Source organism: Nannobrachium achirus, assembly GCF_963921795.1.
Source record: "Nannobrachium achirus genome assembly, chromosome: 15".
NCBI classification, from domain to species: Eukaryota; Metazoa; Chordata; class Actinopteri; order Myctophiformes; family Myctophidae; genus Nannobrachium; species Nannobrachium achirus.
This window is the reverse complement of record NC_137822.1, coordinates 49136967-49146761: the sequence shown is the minus strand read 5'-3', so window position 1 is coordinate 49146761 and position 9795 is coordinate 49136967. Positions and strand designations below refer to the sequence as shown.

The window sequence follows — 9795 nt, the reverse complement described above, 5'->3', positions numbered from 1 at the left end:
AAAATTTATTTTTTGTTTTAACGATTTTCTTTATCGTCATTGTTGGCAGAAACCTTGTATCTCCAAGTTTCAAAGTAAAGCCCTGCTTCATCATTACAAACTGACGCACAAAAGTAGTGAAAACAGCAGATCTACAAGCACACAACGCCTCGCACCGCGAGGCGTTGTGTGCTTGTAGATCGGCTGTTTTCACTAGTTTAGTTCATTTTTTAAATGATAAATTCAAAACGAAGTTTTGGACATACACAGGTTTCCATCCGACAACGACAATATATAAGGCTTTTATATATTTTTTGCGGCTCCAGACAGATTTGTTTTGGGTTTTTTTTTTGGTCCAATATGGCTCTTTCAACATTTTGGGTTGCCGACCCCTGGTCTAGATCTACTGCGTCTCCTTCTTCTTCTGCTGCTCCTGGAAGAAGTCGTTGCAGGCCACGGTGAGCGCCGCCACCAGAACCACAAACTCGTTGAAGTCCACCTCGTTGTCTTGGTTGGAGTCCAGGTCATTCATGATCTTCTCCACCAGGTTGGGGTCCTTCTGGGACTGATGGGAACACACAGAACATGCCAAACATACAGTTTAACACATTTATTGCTACCATTAAATATCGACTTACCCTCGACTTGCCACCAACTTTTTACCCTTTTTTTTTTTTTACATTTTTTTTCCTAATTCTGTGTTGGTGTGAGAATGTCAAACCATGCACCATATGAACGATGAGAGTCTCTAGTTACACACTTCATCGGCCGCCAGCAACAAAGGGTTAATGGTTTTCCTCAGTGCCAGTGAGATTGCGCAACCACCGCTGCTTTGACTGTGATTGGCTGGGGGAGGTTGGGTCTTTTCCTGCAGCGATGGGCCTTGTCCAAGAGGGCGATAGCAAGAGGGTGGATTAGACCCGAACTTCCTGTCTCTGTGTGACGTAGGTAGATACCTTTTTAGGAGGCGGAAGCATGTTTGGAGTCTATTCATTTACAATGAGAGAGCTAACGTGAACACAGAGCAGAATTATAGTTCAGAAGCTATAGTCACTGAACTAAATATTGGACCAGATCATCACAAGCCACATAATATTAACAAAATTGTCATACTAACGTGGCTTTTTTCAGCGACACAACAACTGAGAAAGTCAACTTTATTATTGCTCTTTAGCTGTCCCAGCAACACATTCTCGCGGGATCTATAGCACCAGTAAACAGGACGTGCGCGAGATTTGCCGTCAGAGCCGGCGCCCACTTAGGAGTCTGTTTGTAGGATTTGTGTACAATGTCGCACTCTAGTGGTTCCAATGAGGTTGAGCTATCTTCATTAATTAAATATCTTTGGCCTTGTGTAACAATCTAGTCACACGATTGGTCCAGCGTGGGTCACATGACACAGTGTAAGATGGCCGCAGCAGACAGACAGACAGTAAGATGAAGACGTAAACATGTATTTTTTGCCATGTTTTGGCTCTAAAAGTCTGTTTTTGACACGGGACACGGGACCGGAGCGCAGGGCCATGGCCGGACTTATGCACGGGCTGAAGGTGCTGCAGCACGGGGCATCAAACCACAAGGGGGCACCATCCTCAAGGGCAGGCTCAAGCATGCTTTTTTCCCCACATCTTTTTTTCCCTCCTCCCCATTAGCGAGGAGGTTTGTTTGTGTGTGTAGGAGTGGTTTTCCCAGTGCCCCCCTTCTTTCCTTCTTTTTCCCTAGTTGATTCATTGTATTTCATAGTATTTCTATAGTGAAGAGAATCGGCTAGTAATGCCTGTAATGACCTACTCTGAGATGGAGTCTGCTATGCTACAGACCTTTGAATGAGAGAAGACATCTGTGTTGTTCCATACACTCTTCTCCCTGTTTCAGGTAAATATGTGGAGAATACATAATGGTTCATGCTATGCCCTGCTGTCTGTGTTTTAAGTGCTATGAAGAGGAAATTACATTACCGGTATTAGTGTTTGTAGTGTTTCTCACTGTAAACACAAAATATTCACATGAGCTAAGCTAAGCTAACGTTGCTGTCATGACTGGTTAGTGGTTACACTTAAGAGTTTTGAGGAAATGTTTGGTGGATACTAGTAGTATGCACAACTGGTTGGAGCGCCTCAGTGCTGGCTGCAGAGTTAAGGTGCTATCTATCCCGATTATTTGATTGATTGAAGACTATTATAAGTTTGCATAGGAAAAGGTACAGTTTCAAAGTTCACTGGTACAAGGTCAACTAAAAGGATATCCTAGTAAGCTTTAAGGCTTATTTGCACAGGAAACCTTTATGTATCTCATATAACAAATGAGACCATACGATTAGGGGGGAAAAAATCAAACCAAGTTTGAAGTGAGCAGTGGTGCGTGTGTGTGTGCGTGCGTGCGTGCGTGCGTGCGTGCGTGCGTGCGTGCGTGCGTGCGTGCGTGCGTGCGTGCGTGTGTGTGTGTGTGTGTGTGTGTGTGTGCGCGCGCGTCCTCATAATGACTTTCTCTGTTCCTATCTATGTCTAAGCGGCCGTGTGTGTCCGCGCCAGCGGCTACCGCAGGTCGCCAAAGCGCGCGCGCGCGCGGGGGGGGGGGGAGCACCAAACACGGTCCAAGCACCAGGGCACCATGAAGGGTTAATCTGGCCCTGCGCAGGGCTGTATTAACCATTGGGCCGGTGGGGCCGTTGCCAGGGGCCCTTGGCTCTCAGGGGCCCTTGGGGGAACTGGGCCGCGTGGTCATTGACAATTTACTAAAATTAAATGTATACATTAATTACAAATCTAATGTGTGGGCCCCTGCTCTGTTGTCTACAGGTGCTTTCTTGGCCCGCAGATGATAATCATGGCTTAAAATACGAGCTGGGTAGTGTGCATCAGGAGGGAGGGAGGGGGGGGGGGGGGGGGGTTATGATGGAGGGTGGGGGGGCCCTAAAAAAATATTGGCCAGGGGCCGGGGCCCTCGCAGGGGTTAATCCGTCCATGCCGGAGCGACGTACTGTAGGCAATTCATGTAAAATCATTAATTATGATAAAATTACAACTCGGGCAACTCGGGCAGTGGCATGAGAAGACACTGGGCACAGCTCGGGCAACTCGGGCAGTGGCAAGCATTGTGTAATGATCTGGTCTTTCTGGGACTGATGGGAACACATCAGAACATACAGTTTAACCCAGGGGTTCTCAAACTTTTTTGTCTCAGGGCACCCCATAAATATATATTTTCTTTAATCCGAGGCACCCCTACATTATAATTTTCACACCCAGCACCTTATATTTATAGCATATCGTCGTTGTCGGGTGGAAACCTTGTATGTCCAAAACCGTTCGTTTTGTTTTTATCATCTATAACATGTACTAAACTAGTGAAAACAGCAGATCTACAAGCACACAACGCCTCGCGTCGCAAGGCGTTGTGTGCTTGTAGATCGGCTGTTTTCACTAGTTTTGTGCAACGGTCTTGCATGATGAAGCAGGGCTTTGCTTTACCAAAAGACGTACACATTTGAAACTTGGAGATACAAGGTTTCTGCCCGACAGTGACAATATTTTAGTGATTATGTTGCGAGGAATACGTTGAGATAATTGCCATTTTGGTTAGAACTGACTGAAAATAACTTTGTTAATTTTTTTCATGTGTTCAAATAAATTCCAAATATTATCAAAGACTCCCTAATCGGGAGATAAGCGACCGCCAGGTCGCATACACAAACTTTAGAAGGCAATGGTAGCCAATCAGGAGGGAATATGGGAAATGGGACAGATCCATGTTGATGACATGACTTTAGAGATACTGTGTACCGCTTTGCGTGATTTTAGGGCAAAATTTGTAGGAGCAGTGTCCAAAAATTTGTTTTGCAAGAATCGGCCTCATGGTGGCGCTAGAAGAGGGCCATGTGAGAAATGAGGGGTTTGTGAAGAGGTTGTGGTTTGGCAGCCAAGGAGCGTGTGTGTGTGCAAAGTTTGGCATGGATAGGGGCAACGGTGGCGGAGATATGAGTAGGGCAAAAGTGTGACGTGTGACAGACAGACAGCCGGTGGAGGTTTTGATAGTAACTGTCAATCAAAGGGGGCTTGAGCCCCTACCCTTTTATCCATCTGAAAAAGTGTCCTCTCAGACCATGACTGCAGTTTTTACTATGGTGAAAGAAATTCAAATGCCCCCTCTTTCTATGCCATGCCTGAAGGCAGCAAGATAATTGCCTTGTCCAAACTCTCCTGAACTTGAATGCAGCATCTCATGTTGAAAGAATTGCCCTCTCTGTGTAGAAATCCATGCTGTTACGCCACATCTCCAGTATTCACTTGATTATGCTTAGTTCAGTGTGGTATCAAGCACCGAAAATAGCAGACCTCCAAACTCACAACATTGTGAGCTTGGAGGTCTGCTATTTTCAATATTTTCACCAAAAGGCCCTTTTAGAAATGAACGGCCGATTCATTCCCGGCCGCTCCAGGCCGGCCATTAGGAAAAGAAATTAAATAAAATGTGGTAACATTTTGGGGGCTAGGCTGCCAATAAAGTAAATCGTCACTGTCGGGCAGAAACCTTGTATCTCCAAGTTTCAAATTTGTAATTTTTTTTCGCAAATCAAAGCCCTGATTCATCATACAAGGCCGTCGCACAAAAGTAGTGAAAACAGCAGATCTACAAGCACACAACGCAGGTGTTGTGTGCTTGTAGATCGGCTGTTTTCACTAGTTTAAATCATTTTTTAAATGATAAATACAAAACAAATGGTTTTGGACATACAAGGTTTCCACCCGACAACGACGAAATATAACTCATGTAATTGGTCCACTGGCTTGTCACTTTGTCACAAATCTTTGAGTAGCAGCAGCGCTATAGAGAGAGATCTCTCTCTATAGCGCGCAATGAGGGCCTCTGCAACTATTTTTCCCGGGCTGAATCAGGGGCCCAGCACGTCCCTGTTCAGACCCTGCCTCTCTAACATTCTCTGCACGTCCCTGATGCAGTATATGTTTCACGCTGGTGTTTGTGTTTTGTTCAGGGTAAGAAGAGGAGGATGAATGGCAGGCCCTGCGATGCTCCTGCATGGAGATTACCAACGTTCTGAGATCCCCTGATCCATCTCGGTTCATCTCCCACTTACTGCTCCACCATGCTGGTACAGTATTTTAAAAATGCTTTTACAAGGAAGGTTGAGAGAACTATTGGATTAGTATGAACTAATTTGAATAATGACATTTCTATTGTTTACAACCATTGGGTTTAATACTCTTGTTTTAATGTATAGGGCAGGGGCCCCTTAGTTGAGAGAGAGATGAAGCAGGGACCCCCATAGTTTAATCGTTTGACAGCACAATCATCAGTGTATTTTGGATTCATGTTTTCAAGTAATTCACTCTGGCCTCCTGTTGAAGACCCCTGGTAAAGGGGCTTCCAGTGTTAATTAATTTGACGTTTATTGTAAACATATGTATGCTATAAAGCTCTGGTATTATCCCTACCTAGTCTAGAGTCCCAAATATACAGCTAAATATATATAAATAGCCTACAGGATGGGTTAAAACATGATCTTCCCCACCAGGTTGGGGTCTTTCTGGGACTGCCAGCACACCAAACATACAGTAAACGTTAAAGGAGAATTTCGGCCTAGAAGGTTATTTTACCTTTATTACCCGGCTTGGTTAAATGCTTGATTCTGATTGGTCGAGCACTGAAATCAGCGGTGAATTATAGGTGAATGACGGACCACTGCCTAAATGCAAAAAATATATAATAAGAAGGGTAGGCATTATAAGCTTTAAGCTTATAATGCATTATAAATGCCTTATAAATGGAATGTTGTTTTAAATGTAAACAATGACCGAAAAAAACTACAACTAAACTAAACTAAAGCTCAGAGCACCTGCTGCACTGTGTGAATTTAGTGCTGTATCCAACATGTCTACCATGTAAACAAACACACAGCGTCATTTACAACTAAACGTTGCTCTCAAGAATGTTTTTAAAAACATTTGAGGTGAGAAATAGACAACCTAGTATCAGAGATTCTATTTGATCAGCACTCACTTGTGGAATACTTTCAGCCCGTCTGTAAACAAGGAAATACTTTGTTTTGTTTTTAGTTTTGAGTCAAATTATTAATTGTATTTATTAGCCGGGTAATAAGTGCTATAACGTCTTGCTGCTTGGTCATTATGGCTTATATGGACTTATATGGACACTTCAGGCTGATAATTCCCTATTTCTATAAGCTCGCATTACATCATGCTGTGGTGTAAAGTAACTAAGTACATTCACTTAAGTACTGTACTTGAGTACAATTTTGAGGTATTTGTACTTTACTTGAGTAATTCCAATTTCCATTACTTTTACTTCTACTCCACTACATCTCGGATCCAAATGTTGTACTTTTACTCCACTACAATTATTTGAAAACTTGGGTTACTAGTTATTTTGCAGATATAAATTGTATTATTATAAAACATACATAAACCACTTAAGCCCTAATTTATACCTACGCTATTTGAAAATAGCAGATCTACAAGCTCACAATGCGCGTTGTGAGCTTGTAGATCGGCTATTTTCAAACATGTGTACTTTTACTTTTGGTACTTTAAGTACATGTTGACGCCAATAATGTTGTACTCAAGTACATGTTGAAATCCAAACTTTTACTTGTAAAAGAGTATTTTTATAGGCCTATTGCAGTATTGATATTTGTACTTATGTATAACATGTGAGTACTTTTTCCACCACTGATTAGATGTGCTATTTTGGGCGAAGTGATGCGACGTCGACTCGGGGGGGGGGGGGGGGGGGGGGGTCCCAGTCCACAGCCCTGAGGGACCCCTCTGAGATGGAAGTGCTCTAAAGGCTCAGGGACCTTGGTTTGTTGTCGCTGTTCTCAGGGACCCGCTGGTGACATCACCATGGAGACCTGATGACATCACGGGCGTCTATATTTGGACGGTGAAGATCTACTGTAGCAACACACCTGAGGCTTTGACTCAACCTGTGGGTCGGGACCTCCAGAGGGGTCCCCCCAGATGATTCACTTAATTAATATGTAACACTGTTTTCTCACTCAACAGTAAATAAACCAACATGAGTGTAACAAGTTCAAGTGTATAGACTAGAGGGTACAGTATATGCACATCTCTAAAGTGACAATTTAGACAATTTTTTTTTTTAAACAGCTCTAAAATGACAAATTAAACATTGGACAAATTGTCAATTATTAGAGGCAGAAATTGTGAAAATAGCAGATCTACATGCTCACAACGCTTGTGACGCGAGGCTTTGTGAGCATGTAGATCTGCTTTTTTCACAATAGAACCGTCTTATACAAAATTTAATGCCTCATCTCTTAGTGCTCGTCAGCTATTTTCACAATTTAAGCCTCTAATATTTGACAATTTGTCATTTTAGAGGTGTTAAAAAGTCCTTAAATTGTCACTTTAGAAATGTGCAGATACCCTCTATATACTTAAACTTTATGTTGGGTTGTTGCACATTAAGTTAATCCAAAATAATTTGGGGTCCCGACCCACAGGTTGAGAACTGTAAGCAAGGCTGTCTCTCTGTGAGATGTCTAAGACTCTTAATCGTCCATACTATGACGGAGTCGTGTGCTGAAAATATAGCAGGTCACAATGTGATCTTGTAGATCTGGTAGATTTGTAACCATAGATACAGCTTGTTGAGCAACAGTACATGTATGAACTTCTGTCTCTGCTTTGGTTCTCTGTCCGCTGACTGGGTTGAGTATTGTATTCTGTAGACCAGGGGTCCACAACCGGGGGTTTCGGACTCCTAGGGGGTGCTCAGAGTTACTACAGGGGGTCCTCCAAAACTGTGTGTGGTAGGATCATTATTTTAAATGAACAACTTGAACCCTCGCATACCTATTCTGAGATAACCTCACCATCACCAGTCTGTCCATCTTATTCTGAGGAGAACTTTAGCCAAAAATAGCAGATCTACAAGCTTGCAGATTCGACAAAGAGGTTTGGTGTAGAGTAAAAAGAAAAAAAAGAGAAGACCAAGTACAGAGTGAAAGGTCAAATTTAGTATCGACGATTTAATTGGTTAAATGTCTGAAAAACACATTATTAACACGAATCCAAATCGATGAAAATATGTAACACAATTTTATACAATATGTAGTGGGGGTCCCTGCTTTATCTCCCTCTCAGCTAAGGGGTCCCTGGCCTGAAAACTACTAAACCCCTGCTATCCACCTGTTTCCGCGAGAATTTACTGTAGCATCATTTGCGGGACACTTCCGGTTAACAGCAGACATACAAGCTCACGTCACGTCGCAGATGCAACCCGTTGTGAGCTTGTAGATCACGCTCGGCTGTGGCGCCGGAAGCTGCCGCACGTCTTCTGCGCAATGCATGATGGGATGTTGGAAAGTTGTGGTTAGACCGTCGAAGTATAGACAGTTCTGCGTGGCCAGACTGTTGAGTTGTGATCATGAGTATCTGACATGAGAAGCTATAAAGTGGATGTGAAGCCACCTGCCCACTTCTGTTTAGTTTTTTAGAGTTGTGCACATTTATCCTAATATTAATACAAGCATATATATATTGCTGCTTACCAGAAATTACGTTTTAAAATATATTTTCGAGAGCGGGAATGCCAGCTTCCATTACTCGGAAGTTCAGACTCTATATAGCATTGGGAGATTGTGGAATAGTTGATCTGGCTACAGGAAACTAATCCAAGTATGACGTCACTGACACTAGAGGGCGCTATTCCCCAGCTTCCCATTATTATTTTTTTGTGTTGAAATCCCCATAAGGGAATCTTCGATCACGTCACAACCCTGTTCCAAAAATAAACACACCACCCCTGGGGTTTTATTCATATGGATGTGTAGCATCCACTAAATGTACACATTTACCCAAAGTGTTAAACAATAAACACTAGGAACAAGTCAAACAAAACCCAGCGACTCTCGCATTGTGGAAGTAAATTATATATGTATATATATATATATATACATATATATATATATACATATATATATATATATATATATATATATATATATATATATATATATATATAACCATATAACCATGACTTAAGACACATTCCCACTGGGCCAGATAACAGATTAAAAAAAAAAAAAAAAAGAAATCTCTTTCTCCAGATATTTTTCCATTCAAGTGGATGGCAGATACAGATAAAAAAAAATATATATATATCAGTCACAGATACAAAAAACAAAACAAAAAAAAACTGACAGATTTTTTTTATCTGTTATCTGGCCCAGTGGGAATGGGCCTTTAGTGTTATAGTTAGATGTATTATTAAGTGCTGTATGTGCTGTGGTACCGTTAGGAAGTCAGTGAGCTCGCTGGTCAGCAGTTCCTTCAGTTCTCCCTTGTCCAGTTTGTACTTGTCCCCGTCTTTCCCAGAGTAGTTGTAGAACACGGTGATCAGAGCGTCCATGGCTCCCTCTAGCTTCGTGGGCATGATGAAGATGAAGGATGGTGAAGGATGGTGAAGGATGATGAAGGATGGTGTAGGATGATGAAGGATGATGAAGGATGATGAAGGATGGTGAAGGTTGCTACCACCAGTCTGATGCCATGGCGGAAGGGGAAAGGGCAAACATTACACACACACTAGCTTCCACCGTGGCCTGAAGACTCACCTCTTCAGACTTCATCCTAGGCCAGGGTTCCCCAATTAGTTTTCCCCAAGGGCCGATTTATGTCTAGGGTACCAAGCCGAGGGCCACAACATTGAATTATGTTTATAGGGTACCAAGCCGAGGGCCACAACATTGAATTATGTCTAGGGTACCAAGCCGAGGGCCACAACATTGCAGGGGGCGACGGTGGCGTTCCC

General features: G+C 42.7%; 1 protein-coding gene across 1 annotated transcript; it reads right to left on the bottom strand.

Moving 5' to 3' along the window:
- Positions 1–382: 382 nt before the first annotated feature.
- On the bottom strand, positions 383–9417 carry s100z (S100 calcium binding protein Z; the record flags this gene model as incomplete). The annotated part of the gene is made up of 2 exons (XM_080742818.1): positions 383–544; positions 9277–9417. The coding sequence occupies 2 exons, from the start codon at positions 9415–9417 to the stop codon at positions 383–385; spliced, it is 303 nt and encodes a 100-aa protein (XP_080598944.1).
- Positions 9418–9795: the final 378 nt, after the last annotated feature.